General features: G+C 40.3%; 1 protein-coding gene across 6 annotated transcripts in view; it reads left to right on the top strand.

The window, feature by feature from the left end:
* The window catches only part of EPB41L4A (erythrocyte membrane protein band 4.1 like 4A), a 177,427-nt gene that overhangs the window by 107,142 nt on the left and 55,192 nt on the right, over positions 1 to 15,093 (top strand). For all 6 annotated transcript variants that reach the window (XM_054987239.1, XM_054987238.1, XM_054987242.1 and 3 more), the window contains 2 exons: positions 7,121 to 7,212; positions 11,503 to 11,580. In XM_054987239.1, coding sequence (XP_054843214.1) covers positions 7,121 to 7,212; positions 11,503 to 11,580 — 170 coding nt within the window. The remainder of the gene's footprint in view (positions 1 to 7,120; positions 7,213 to 11,502; positions 11,581 to 15,093) is intronic.

Raw genomic sequence — 15,093 nt, 5'->3', positions numbered from 1 at the left:
TTGCCTTGGCAGCTTAGGAAAGGCAAGAAAAGATGCTCACCTCTCCAGCAGTCCATTCCTGTGTTCCTTCTCTCAGCCCAACTGATACTGTAGTCTAAATTGAAATCCCGTTTTTTCAAGCCACTTCTATATGTTCTGTTTATCCTTACCCGAGAGAAAGTATTTGGAAAAAGTGGTTGTTTGCACCTAAACTTTAGTCACATCTTGACAGATTCTGTGGTTCCTCTTGAAACATTTCCTCTGTATTGTGTTTCCTTTGTTAGTTGCTTTTGTTGTATGAAATTAAAGCTTGTTTGGTTGAGAGATTAAGACTGGTTTCTAAGCAGGTTTAAATATTTCATACTTCAAATGCTTCTGCAGTGTTAAGAACAGAAATTATCATTAGGAATGAAAGAGCATGAATTTTTTAAATAGCTGTTTCACATATTTTGTGGTAAATTACCCACTCAAGTGCCATAAAATGTTGCTTCCAAAGAATGACTGCCCTCCTGTTTCAGACTCTTTATTTCTTGCTTTAGGCTTCAACTTAGGAGGGGAAGGACATGTGAAATATCCTCATACATGACTACTCAGTATCTGCATTGATTGCATCATGGGATTTTGGCAAAGAAGATAGGCACTTTCTCCATTAAAAGACAGTAGGCCCACTCTCTCTAATCCTGTGCTGATGGCTGACAGTCTAAACAGCAAGGATAGCAGTGGCATCACTGGTGGCATGGTCCAAGCTAGGAAACACACTGTGTAAACCATTTCTTTTTAAAAACATTTGTAGGCCAGCTCCCTATCCAAAATAGGGTCCCCAAGGCGGCAAACATTTAAAAACTAACAAATAATTTAAAACATCATTTTAAAACAATTTAAATTTAAAGCATTTAAAATAGTATTTAAAAACCATCCAATAAATTCACACCCAAACACACAACACAAAGAATAGGAAGAAGAGCCACTACAGAGCTAAATCAAAGACTTCTCTGCTTGGTGCACTTTAAGCCGGCACTTCTACATATTGATGTCGATTGACACTGAATCGGCTTGGGCTCCTGACATTCTGCACTGCACTACCTTGAGGCGATTTGGTGTTTGCAAATGAATTGAGATGTGTCTGTTTGAAGCTGCCTTTTGTGGGGGCTGGAGCTGATGTCACTTTAAAAAAAAAAAATTCTGCGCATGCTTCGTGACGTTGCAGTGTTGGAGCCCATCCCTCCCCCACCCCCCATCTCCCTGTCCCAGTATTTGCTGATTGGCATTCCCGTCCCCATTTTTTAAAAAAAATTCTGGAGAGACAATTGGTGGCAGAGTTCTGGGGGAAAACCTTCAAAGTACTTTTCATGTTTGTACCACTAGCTTCTAGCAGATTGCTCTGGTGTGGTTTTAATTGTCAGAGCAAAATGTTAAAATGCTGCTGCCCAATGAAAACGGCATTCTCATTGGCCTCCTCTCATTACATGACCATGTTTTCGGATGGGGAAGACAGATTCTTGAGACAAGTCCTCCACACCCATTTCTAAATTGCCATGAACATGAGCCCAAGTTGTAAATAAAAGCAAGAAAAAAGAAAACCCCAAAAGTGATCAGTGGGGAATGTAGATTGCCATCAGGGAATGGGACAGGCATTGTGCTTAAAGCAGTAGAAAGCACCAGGATTTTTTTTCTGGGGGAACACTCCAGAACGCAGTTCTGGCAGCTCTCTAAAGAGGTCACATGTCTTGTGGCCCCGCCCACCAGTTTCCCTTTCCTCCTGGAGCCCCTGTGTCTCTTTAGCAGTACTGCAAGTCTGCACCATCCAGAGGCGAGTCCCCCTTGCCTGCCTTCCTTCCTGCTGGCCTGCCCCAGCTTGCAGGGGCACTTTGCAAGCCCCACAGGCTAGTTGGGGAGTTTTTGTTTTTTTAAAAAAAAGTTTAAATGCATAAATACTTTGAATGCATAAATATTTTGCAGGAATATTGAGAGATTATTTTCTTAGGGCCCTTGGTCTTGTGCACTCAGCCATATATCCATTTTTTTGCAAGCTGTTTTTTTAAAACTTGCACCTCCATAGCAGAGGAATGTGCAGGTGAAAACATTATTGAGACTAGAAAAACCCCTTCATTAGCATAAGAAAGCAAGAGCTTGTAGCACACATGGCTACTCCTCTTCCTGTCCTGGAGAGCTGAAAGAGACCACATGGCAGTCCCAGGACAGGAGCTGTTGTTAGGTTTCCAAGATGCAAATGCATTTGCTACAGTTCTCGCCAGCATGCATATGATGCCCCTGAGTTCCACCACCTCTTTTTCTAGAAAAAAAGCCCTGGAAAGCACAAATGTCTCACACCATTGTGACTCTCTCCTAATTTAAAAAAGGGGGAGTTAGAATGGATGCTCAGTTGCTTGAGCTTGTTTCAGGCTTCTCTTAACAACAAAGTGGAAAAAAAAAGATATGTGTGCAAAGCTAGAGAGAGGGAGGGAGCGGTTTTCACAGCCATTTGAGAAATGATGCCACAGCCTTACGATCCTTCCCTCACTTAAAAAATGACAACTAAGGAGGGAGTGTGTAAAGAGCGGGGGGAAGGAGGGAGCAGTTTCCACAGCCCTTCGAGAAATGAAGCTGTAGCATTCTGACCCTTTTTTTAAATTAAAAAAAGGCGGAAAAGGAGTTCAGAGAGCTGAGGAGGGCAGGAGTGTTTACCAGTGGGTAGCCAATCAATCACTGCCCAAGGGGGTGGGTAGGAAGGGTTAGTTTGTAGAGACTACAAATTTCATGCCAGTGGCGACTCAGCAGTGGTTTCAAAAGAAAATTGCAGTATGTCTGTGGGGAAAAAACATGGGCAAAAGACAGAGAAAATTCGATTCTGCGACCCATGACTCCCCTTATAAGTGTAGAATTCTGGAGATAATGTGAAGCAGAATGGAAACTGAACTGCCACAATTTGACTGTGTGGAAAAGGCCCAGCTGTGGAAAAAGCTGCTATTTGATGCATGTTTATTTGCTCTTAGTTGTCGTGGGCTTAAAATAGTTGACACTTTTTCTTTCCTTAAATAAGTGGTTCAGGACAAAACTAGAACAAAATGGCAGGAACTCTGGTGTTGGATGCCTACTGATTTTGTAAAAATCCCTAGCAACTGCTGCTGGTGAGAATTCTACTGGGACTCTAGAGGAGCTTAACCCTTTCTTGTCACACCATTTCTTCATGTTTATTTGAGCTGCTGTTTTTCCAGCAGCAGAAATATAGATGCCTGTTTCCCTCTAGCAGGCTGATGCTCCCTCTAGCAGGGATGCCTGTTTCCCTCTAGTGTTGGAATATATGTGCGTTGCAAGGTCTGACATTCAGTCATTATGGGGTTAATGTGTTTACCTACCATGCTATTGTTTAGATCGACCTGGAAAGGGAACCTGGCACAGAGCCAATAATCTGCAAGCCCAGGAAACTGAAATGTGTTTGTAAACTGTTATTGGTCAACAGGTCAGGTGGACTTTCTTTCTAGGGTCAAGAAGAAGGAAGAAGAAGAAGATTCTCCATTCAGTTATCCCAGCTCTTTGTTTGTAACAAGTAGCGAGAATGTAGCTCTAGGTGTTTGTTATTTTGTAGGCAATCCTGTGACCCTTTTCCCTTTAGAAGTAAATGTTTTTAAAAGCTAAACTCGTGTGCTGACTCTCTATTGATTCAAGATCCATTGCACCTCTGATTTAAAGCTATTTTTAACCTTTTCCTCAACATCTAGCAGGCTGATGCTCCAGGGAGAATGGATGATTTGCATAAGGGCAACAACATGAGTAGGAAAGGATTAACCCATTCCCTGTTGCCACAGCCCTGATCCCAGTGACCTGGTCCTCTGCATTGGCTACTATAAACTTTTTAAAAAATCACAACAGATCAGTTCATCGATTTCCTGTTTTGATGTCTCAACTGGCTTTCCATTTCAGATAACTTTCCTGGTGCATGGACAGCTTGTGCATTAAATACAGATCTAGTTATGTGGTTCTTAGATTCTGGTATTCGTTGGCAAAAACTTATTCAAATAATTATTTTAGGTTCATGTTCTTTAAAATAAGGCCTTAAACTAGAATCTGGGTAGCCTTAATAATCAGTATTAGTTCCTTCAGTGTACTGTGTTGGCTGCAATAAAAACAGACCTTTAGGAACACTGGGGAATTCTGAGTTTTCCTTGAATGTCAATCCCTACTGCTGTCCCCTAATTCGCTACTAGCATTTTTGAAGCCTACCAGTGCAAAACAGCCCATCATATAGTTCTGTGGGAAGGATGGCAATTAGAAAAAGAGACCAAGGCTACCATTGTATGCATGCTTACTTGGGAATAAGTCTCATTGAAATTTGTAAGCTCAGGTTTTACTTCTTCCTGGGGCTAAACAATAGTGGTTAGGACTGCCAGTTGGGCAGCCTCCCCAGGTTAACAGCCAGAAATATTCCAGCTAGATTTTTTATATTGATTCATTGATTTCCCCCCCTCCGTTCATTACAATCCAGATGCATTTTCTCATTGCCTTTGGATTATAGAAAAATTAGGCATTTTTTTTTTTGAAAAATTTTTATTGGGTTAGAATCCATTATTTTCACATTTACATTCAATTTTCCCCAATTTTTTCATCACTAACCCCCTCCCTTTCCCCCCCTTTTTGTTGACTTCCAACAGCTTTCCAACCCTTTGTCCCCTTTCCCTTACTTTTATTAGCTTCCTCTATCTAAAACAAATATATATTCTCCATTATTCTAAGCAGTACATCCTTAACTATTTTTAACATTGTATGCCCAAACTGTAAGTCTTTGTTTCCATCTTAGATAAACAATTTATCCCATTTTTCAATTTCAAATATTTCTATATATCATAAACCATATAGATCATACATTCATTTATATCAAACAATTTGACTTATTCTCTATATATTACTCATTCTATCTTTTTATAATAATTCTGTATATCTCTCCTCACGTAGTCAATCAATTTGACCCATCTATATCTTTAGACATTCAGTTTGGTACAAAACTTACCAGAAAGAAAGAAAATATTGCTAGTTAATCAATCCTTATATTTAGTCCTTATAATTAATTATTTTCTCTATGTTCTGTTTGTTAACCTATATATATCTATATATATATCAATCTATTAATCTGACTGCTTATTAATTCCCATTTATCTCTTCTCCCCCCGGTAAAGTCTCCCCCCTCTACTTCAATGCTTCAGTAGTTCTCAAACTGCCACAGTTTTCCTCCCACCTCCCATTTCTTCTCCAGATATTGTTTCAGCTTCTCCCAGTCTGTGTTGAACTGCCCTGAGTCCAGATCTCTCAGTTTTCTTGTCATCTTATCCATTTCAGCCATATACAGCAATTTGTAAATCCAATCTTCAATAGTTGGCACTTCTTGTACTTTCCATTTTTGCGCATACAAAAGTCTAGCTGCTGCTGTCATATAAAATATCAACGTCCTGTATTGGGCTGGAATTCCCTCCATTCCCAAGTTCAGTAGCAGGAGTTCTGGGTTCTTATTAATTTGAAATTGTAAAATTTCACTCATTTCTCTTATTATTTCCCCCCAGTACTGCCTAGCTACCTCACACGACCACCACATATGATAGAGGGAGCCCTCATGCTTCTTACATTTCCAGCATTTATTAGAAGTATTCAAATTCCCTAGCGCAATCTTCTTTGGTGTCATGTACCAACGATAGATCATTTTGTAGATGTTCTCTTTGATATTAGTACATATCGTTGTCTTCATTGTAGTTTTCCACAAGTATTCCCATGCCTCCATTGTTATTTCTTTATTAAAGTTTATAGCCCATTTCACCATTTGTGTTTTAACTATCTCATCCTTGGTATACCACTTCAGCAGTACTTGGTATACCTTGGATATTCTTTTCTTATCTTCTTTAAGAAGGGTCTGCTCTAGTTCCGAATTCTCTATTCGTATACCTCCCTTTACAGAGTCCGAATTATATAAGTCTCTGATCTGTCTATACTGGAACCAGTCGTAGTTAGGTGATAGTTCCTCTTGTGTCTTTATTCTAAGTTTGGATGCTTCAGTTTTAGTTATTTCTTTGTACGTTAAACATTGTTGTTCATTATCAACAGCTCTCGGGTCTATCACCTCATATGGAACCACCCACAAAGGAGTTCCTTCTTGTAGATAAATTCTGTACTTCTTCCAGATTATGTATAGACTTCTCCGAACAAAGTGATGCAGGAACATCGAGTTGACCTTTACTTTGTCATGCCATAAATATGCATGCCATCCAAATATTTTTTTATATCCCTCTAGGGCTAATAGTTTCTTGTTCCTTAATGTCATCCATTCTTTCAACCAAACTAGGCAGATTGCATCGTGATAAAGTCTCAGATTGGGCAGTTGCATTCCGCCTCTTCCTTTGCATCTTAATTAGGCATTTTGTTTTTTATGTGTTCTGACTGACACAAAGTACTTAATCCATTGATTGGTTAAATATATGTTTCTTGTGCATTGCATTTCCCACTTTTTTTGAATTCTGTAACTTAGCCAGTTGATGAATGTGCTTCCATGGAAAAAATGGTAATTCTTTAGTGTCATCATTGTTTGCTGCACCCACATGTTTCATAATGAACCTGTAAATATTCTTTACAAAAATGTCAGTTTAGGAGGGTTTCTTATGTAAATATTGTTTGACACTTCAGTGACCTCACTGATATGTTTTTCTGTACTGCCTTGATCTACTAAAAGTATGGGATCAATTGTTACATATTTTTTATTATCTGAATGCCTGTATCAGAAAAAGCATGTCTTTTGTTTACTTTGGAAAGGTGGTGCAAGGGTTTGTTTGCTTCCCCAAAAAATGAAACCCAGGCAAAAAAGATACTTGCACTAGTATTCACATTTCAGGGGACATAATTTTTTCTGATTCTTGTCATAGCGTTGGAACTTAAAGCATATGAAGTAGCCCTAGGGCCTTATTTTGATTTTCTAGGTTCATTTTAATGTCTCACAGTATTTAGGATCAAATTGGTAAGAAAAAAGTGTTTATCAGGCCAGTAGTTACAACTCCACAAGTTGAAATGAAAGAAGGATCAGTCCTCACATGCTCACTCTGTGAAATGCAAATCACAAAGTCAGAAGAATCCTTTCCATTCCTTCTGTCTTTTTTTTAAATTTCAGTGTAATGAAACCTCCTTCTTTTTTGAAACGCATAGCAAAACTACATGCAAAAATTTATGGAAATGCTGTGTAGAACACCATACATTCTTCAGGTTAGTAAACTACAAATATATTCTGGTATGATTACAAAAGACATATATTTAATGAGGGAAAGACTCATTAGAGCTTAAGACCAAATGCTTACCTGTTTTTAGCAAAATTTATGATTGCTAGAACTAGCCTGGCTGTAATTTTAAAGATAGGATATGACTGTCATCTGGCTTCTTTACTCTGGATCCAAAGGAAGGAGAACCAAGGAAGGAAAATAGCAGTTCCATGAATGGCAGTTCTCCATATACTTATGCAAGAGGTGAATATGGCCCCAACACCCCACAAAATAGGGGGTCCAATTAAAATTATTCGCCCACAAAGGCTCATAGACCCTTCCAGATTCCAAAATTCCTTGGGTGATTTTAGAATTCCAGACACATGCTCTACAGAAGTTGCTGTAGGAGTGTGGAACACAAAGTTTCTTGAAGCTATCGACAGCATTGCTCCTTGTCGACCCCTCCAGTCCTTGGGATTGAAGCCAGCACCATGGTTTACCATGGAGCAGGCTGAACTGAAGAGGGCTGGAAGACATCTAGAAACGCTGGCATAAAACACGCACAGAAACTGATAGAACTTGCTACAGAACACACTGGAGGATCTGTGAAGCGGAAATGAAAGCAGCAAAGAAACGTTACTTCTTGGCAACCATTGTATCAGCTAGTTCATGACTGTCCAAATTGTTCAGGGTATCCAGACACCTTCTAACCCCTAAATCTGAACTTTTATAGACCCAAGAACAGACTATTAGCTGCAAGGCCTTTGCTAAGTTTTTTGCTGATAAAATAGCACAAATACACTCTGATCTAGATTCTAGCTGCAATACAAATGAGTTAGAAGAAATGTTTAATACAGCATCTGGCCTACATTTGGACTGCTTTGAACCAATTACAATGACAGACCTTAACAGGATCCTGGCATCTATGAAAGCCACTACTTGTGCACTTGATCCTTGCCCATCTTGGCTTTTAAAATCAAATAAAGATCACATAAGTGAACCACTGAGATCGATTGTAAGTCAGTCACTAACTCAGGGCACCTTCCCCTGGCCACTCAAACAGGCAGTTATCCATCCACTAATTAAAAAACCATCTCTAGACAAAACTGATGTGGCCAATTATTGTCCAGTCTCTAATCTGCCCTTTCTGAGCAAGGTGATTGAGAGAGCAGTAGCTGACCAACTCCAGATGTTCTTGGAAAACACTAGTGCTCTAGACCCTTTCCAGTCTGGATTCAGACCAGGGCATGGGACAGAGACAACACTAGTAGCATTAGTGGATTTTCTCTGGCCAAATATAGACAAAGGCCATGCCTCCTTACTGCTGCTCCTGGATCTGTCGGCAGCCTTTGACACAGTAGACCATTCCATCCTGTTGAGGCGTCTAGAGACAGAAGTTGACATCAAAGGATGTGCCCTGGACTGGTTTAAATTATTTCTCGTGGAGCAGACTCAAAGGGTTGCCATCGGAGATCAGCTATCTCCAGAATGGGAACTATCTTGTGGGTCCCACAGGGCGCAATCTTACCTCCCATGTTATTCAACCTCTACGTAAAATCTTTAGGAGAACTCATTCATAGCTATGGAGTTGGATGTCATTAATATGCAGATGACACCCAACTCTATATCTTGCTATGCAGGTCCCCACAGGATGCAGTGGAAATCTTAGATCGCTGCCTGACAGCCATGGTGAAATGGCTGAAAAATAACAAATTGAAATTGAATCCAGGTAAGACTGATGTGGTAATTGTTGGGAAGTCAGAGATCTTGAAAAACATTGTACTCCTCACTTTTGATGTAGTTCATTTGACCCGTGCAGACTCGATTAAGAGCCTAGGGGTTATATTGGATCCATCGCTACTACTAGGAAAACAAGTTAAGGCAGCTGCAAAAAATGCTTACTATAATCTCACTCTAGCCTGGAAAATGGCTTCTTATCTCTACACAGCCAGCCTGGCCGCCTGGATCCATGCTATAGTAATACCAAAACTTGACTATTGTAATGCATTATACATTGGTCTGCCATCTAAGTTAACTAGGAGGCTCCAGTTGGTGCAAAACGCTTTAGCTCGACTGTTAGCAGGAGCAAGCAGGAGCTTGAACATCACTCCCATCCTAGTCACTCAATTGGCTACCTATCAGTTCAAGGTATTGTTTAATACATACAAAGCTCTTCACGCCCTTGGTCCAGCATACCTACAGGACTGCCTCTCTCCCTATGTCCCTCCACGGCAGCTTTGCTTATCTGAACAGGGTCTCTTGCAGGTGCCAGCCTGTACATGGGCAAAATCAACAGCAGCCCATACACGGCCTTTCTCTGGTGGCCCCTACCCTATGGAACGGCCTGCCTGAGGAGGTCAGGAGAGCCCCCACGCCCTTGGCTTTCTGCAAACAATGCAAAACTGAATTATTCAAAAAGGCCTTTTCCTCAGCTAAGAGTGTGGAATTGTAGGAAAGGGGTCCCAGAGATTTTGCTAATGAGTTAGAAACCATAAATTTCACCATTATGTTGACTCACATATTATCTGTTGCTTTAAATATGTACTCCTATATACTACCTGTGCTTTAATGTTGTTTAATGTAAGTCCTAGAATTGATTATATTCTGTTTTAGCAATTCCTCAACCCTATACAGGTTCCTTGCTAATACTATGTCTTTGTAAACATATTCATTTACCCCATGACATTGTTTATGAAAATGTTCTTGACATTGTATGGCAATGCCTGCCCTTGTCCTTGCTACTGATTGTACTAAGCTCATAGTATGTAATCCGCCTTGAATCTTGGTGAGAAAGGTGGAGTATAAATGACAAATAAATAAATAACTATAGGCTCTGTAGCAGCATATTTGTAACCCCAATTTCAGATGAGAGATTTGTCTAGTTCATTAGCAATACACTAAGAGTCTCTCTACACGGAACGCATTACATAACGACACTCAAGTGAAGGGAGACCCTGAAGGGGAGGTGAAATTGACAGAGTCTTTGGGAGATGAAGATGAAATAAACAGACCCTCTGAACAGCAATCTTTGCTAGCTGTAGAGAGGTGAAACTGACAGAGCCATTGGCTCTTTTTAACTACCCTTCCTGACTAACATTGCTTCTCCCTTCACTTGAGCATCTTCGTGTAATTCATCTTGTGTAGAGAGACTCTGAGTAGTCATTTGTCTCAGTATATCTTCCAGCCCTGCTCCAAGGAAATTTGATTGTGCTTGAGTATTGAAATCCAGAAGATTTAAATTAGTTGGAATTAGGGGTGTGCAGCAAAAAACATTCCATGTTATTCAGATCCTAATATTAGGAATACTATAAATATTTGGTATTTCTGATGTTCTAGTCCAAAAATAACAGAATAGTATTAAGAATTCCAAGGATATTTGTCTCTATTATTTCCTATGGGGAAATCTTTCCGTGGGGGCTGGAGGAGCAATTTTTCAAGTCCTGCCTGGCCACTAAAGACCTCCCAAGTTTTAAGTGCATTGAACCAAAAAGTCGAATTCCACAGTCCCTTGAAGAAATTACCTCCACCTACTCTCCGTTGTTTCCTATGGACGGAAAAATGCAAGGTTTTCTCCATGATACAGGATGCCTTAATCAGCACAGAGCAGCAACCAATGACTAAAAGCCTCCCAATACAATCAGAATCAAAGAAGCCCACCAGAATCAATGTCAAACCAGAGAATGCCAGCAGAACCAAACTGAAGCAAGGACACTGTTAAAAGCTGAACAGAACCAACATCAAACCAGAGAATCCCAGCATACAACCTAGCAAGCCAGAATCAGCCAAACCTGGCAGTGGCATATGGCAAGCAAGAAACACTGACACAAACACATGCACACAGTAATGCTGCCTCCCTTCCCTCCTCCTGTTGCCTGGGAAGCCTGCTGGATAATTGGGTAATATAAATACTGATTTATCCAAATATGTTGGATATATCCAGAGATACCTGAATAATTCTCATTAGTTACTTTTGGAGTATATATTTGACATTCTAAGGTTTAATCACATATGCCTATTTCACAGCAGCAAAACTGAAGTATAATATAACTTTTTCTGTGTTAGGACCTCAGGTTTAAAAAGCCTTACAAGAAATGCAGTAGCTGTTTGCTCCTTGCTGCAGATTCTTTGAGACCACAGAATCTTTAGTATTAAACAGTTGTGTGCACGGGGAGGTTGTTAAAAGGTAATGATGAAGATGAGCTTGCATACAAACGATTCTCCACTTTTTTGTACATTATTTCACAAGACAAAGGTATTATATGCATTTACGGAATCATTTTATTTTTAAAACATACAGAATGCCAGAAAATGAGTCTACTTCTCTGTCAAGAAAACTTGGCAAGCTTGGATCCCTTGGTTATAAACATCGGTATAGGTAATGAACTTTATTATTGCTTCAAACATTCATATGAATTTCTTGCTCATGTTTTTATGATGATATAGCCTCTCTTTTTTTTTGGTGATTTTCTACTTTTTTTTCTTGGCTAGTTATTCCCTGATTGGCACCTCTAAAAAGGGGTGGAGGAGTCCTTGATCTGGTCTCTTCCTTATAAATGCATAAATATTGCCCAAAGGGGCAGCTGGAACATGCTTGAGTCATTGCCCAGAAATGCTGTAAGGCACGGGTTGATTTTATTCCAATTCAAATTTGGCTTGCTCATTTCAGTGGTAAAGACACAGGCATTGGTAAGCATTCTTGCTTATACTCACACTGGAGAGTAGATGCACACATGCCATGTTTCTTCTGAACTTTTCTAATGAAACAAAAATAAATTGCTAAAGAAACCTAACATGCAGTAAACTTTTTGTTATAGTTTTCTGACATTGTTTTCACATTTTCTAGTTTTGTTGTATGATTGTGAAGAATAGAATTACCCTTTTACTCAAAGCTGGGATGTTTGAAACTCCAACAAGGCTTTATGGGATTATGAGACAATTATATTTGGGATATGTGCTGCATGTGAATCACATGTTAGTCTTCTGCATAATATTGTTTCCTATTAGTTTCGTTAGTGGTTATTCAGAATCTTATTGCTGTTATGAAGCAGGAATATATCAAAAGAGTCCAAGTGAGTTTGATGATCCTTTCAGTTTATTAATCTGTGTTCTGCGGTAACTAAATACTTGGGAAAGTATACAGAATGGTAACATAATGTACTTTATTGCACTCAACAAAGCTTATGGTCAAATTGAACATGATAGCAGTAGATTCATGTGTGTTAACTTGAGTCTGCCCCATCTCACTTTTTTTTTTAAAAAGGAAGTAGTTGTTTCCCTTGCCCAATTACCAACATGACCACCTGTCACTGCTAATGAAATAGTATTTTTCATAAGTTGGAGGAAAGCCCCTGGATAGACTTGATTCATAAGAACATAAGAACATAAGCAAAGCCATGTTGGATCAGGCCAGTGGCCCATCCAGTCCAACATTCTGTCACACACAGTGGCTAGAAATCCAGTGCCATCTAAAGGACTGTCAGTGAGGCCAGGACACCAGAAGCCCTCCCACTGCCTTCCCAATGAGTTGTTTAAAGTGGATCTGTCCTGGTGGGCTAAAATCTTGACTCCCTTGTTTACATATATAAACTCTACTGATAAAACCCCTAATACATGGAGACACTTGATAATAGTTCTACTCTTTAAAAAGGGTTGAAGACCTGACCCTTAATGCTATAAACCAATTAGTTTCCTCTCTAGGAAAGCTTTAAACTTCATATTTTTATTTTAAGCTTTTGAATTGGATTGAACAACTAGGGCTGGGAACAAATAGGGTTTAAAAGAGGTTCCTCTACCTTTGATCACTGTTTGTTTAGTACTTTATCATCTGGCCAAGAAAAATACCCACTTAGGTGGTTACCTCTTTGTGAGCTTAATGGATCTCAAGGGGACTTTTTATTCGCTATGCAGAGCAAGGTTATGGGATAAATTAGCTAATACTACTATTGATAGATAACGTTTGCATCTTATTCAACAATTTCACACAGTTCTTACTGCCCAGGTACAATGTGGTCAAGAAGGCCAACTGTCTGGATTGTTTAAATTGGATAAAGGAGTGAGGCAAGAATGTCTGTTAGTCCCTATATTGTTCAATCTTCATATAAATGATATGTCTTCAGATTTTCCTGAGTCCACCTATCCACCTAAATTAGCTAAGTTCAGAGTCCTTGTCCTCTATGCAGATGATGTGGTTCTTTCGTGTACTAAATTGGGACTTCAGAAATCACTAAGAATTTTTCCCACTACTGTTCTAAGGATGTCTTGTATATTAATAATAACAAGTCAAAAATATGGTTTTCTCCAGGAAAAAGGAAATTCCCTACTCTAACTGATCCTTGGATGGTCTTATGCTTGATCAGGTTAAGGAATTTAGGTTTGGGTATCTGTTGACATCCAGCTAATCTTGGAGTACTTACCATAAGTTGGTATCCAATAAGATCAAAGTGCAGGAGCAATTTTAAATTTTTTCTACTCTGAAGGTGGAAAATATATTCCTGGTTCCATTTTCGCTGTTAATTAAAAAGTTAATCCCTTTATTCTGTTCAATGCTCCTGTTTGGAAAAGGTCTGCAAGTGAGGCCCTAGACCAGCGATGGCGAACCTATGGCATGCGTGCCACAGCTGGCACGCAGAGCCCTCTCTGTGGGCACGTGAGCCAAGTCGCCGGATTGCTAGTTCCAGGGCTCATTTGGAGCGGGAACGCCTGGAATGGTGTTCCAGTAGCTCTGAGCAGAGATCACATGGGTTTTGGCCCTGCCCACATGACTCCTTTTCCTAAAGGCTGCCTCCCTGCTGCCCATCTCTTTAGCAGCAGGAAGCAGAGGCAGCAGCCAGGCTGCTGGGGCTGGCTTTCTAAAGAAGGGCAAACTGCTTTGATTTAACTTGCTTTACTTTCAGTCGTGGCTCTTGAGTGAGTGAGTGAGTGAGTGAGAGAGAGAGAGAGAGATGTTAATTAGTTGGGACAACTGTATGAGTTGGGTTTTTTTAACTAAAACCTCAGTATTCAGGTTTAATTGCAGTGCTGGCACTTTGAAATAAATAAGTTGGTTTTGTGTTGCAGTTTGGGCACTCAGGCTCAAAAAGGTTCACCATCACTGCCCTAGACTGACCACTTGCCCAATTTATTTGGATATTAGATTCCTGTTGCTCCTCTTGGATGACACTTCTTGATGAAAAATTGTTGGCCCTTAGTATAACATCTGATTTGATGAAAAATAATAGACAACACAAGACTCTCACCTTAATTCACAAACCTTGATTATTTTAGCACTCAATTCATACCAAGCTGTGTTTACTCCTCTAAGTATTTTGGTATTTGCCTCCCTCCCCCAAACTTTCCCCTCATATGTATATTATCTAACCAGGGGTCATTTCATAGAAAAAGCTGCAGGAATTCATTAGCATAACTCATTAGCATAACTTATTAGCATATGCCATGCCCCTTGACTAGGCTGAAATGACTGGGATTCGGCTGCTGCCAGAGAGGGGATTGTTCCTCCACCAGGCAGTGGCCCGATCAGGGCTGTTTTGGCCCCAATCCAGGCTGAAAGGGGCCCCAAATGGCTCAAAATGGCAATTTTGGGCACATTTTGGCCTGGATCAGGCCCCAAACAGCCCATGTTGGGGCCAGGCAGGGGAGGAGTTCCCTGCCAGGCACCGACCCAATCCTGGCAGTTTTGGCCCTGATCCTGGCCAAAATGGGCCCTGACTGGCCAAAAATGGCCATTTGGGGGCCCGTTTGGGCCTGGATCAGGGCTGAAACAGCCCAGACTAAGTCAGGGCTGCACAGGGGAGGGTTCCCTTGCCTAGCACTGACCCAATCCCGGCCGTTCTGGCTCCAATCCCAGTGGAAAAGGGGGCCAAAATGGCCAAAAATGGCCATTTTAGGCCCG

This window comes from Eublepharis macularius, chromosome 8 (genome assembly GCF_028583425.1).
Source record: "Eublepharis macularius isolate TG4126 chromosome 8, MPM_Emac_v1.0, whole genome shotgun sequence".
NCBI classification, from domain to species: Eukaryota; Metazoa; Chordata; class Lepidosauria; order Squamata; family Eublepharidae; genus Eublepharis; species Eublepharis macularius.
This window is presented reverse-complemented; position numbering and strand designations above follow the sequence as displayed.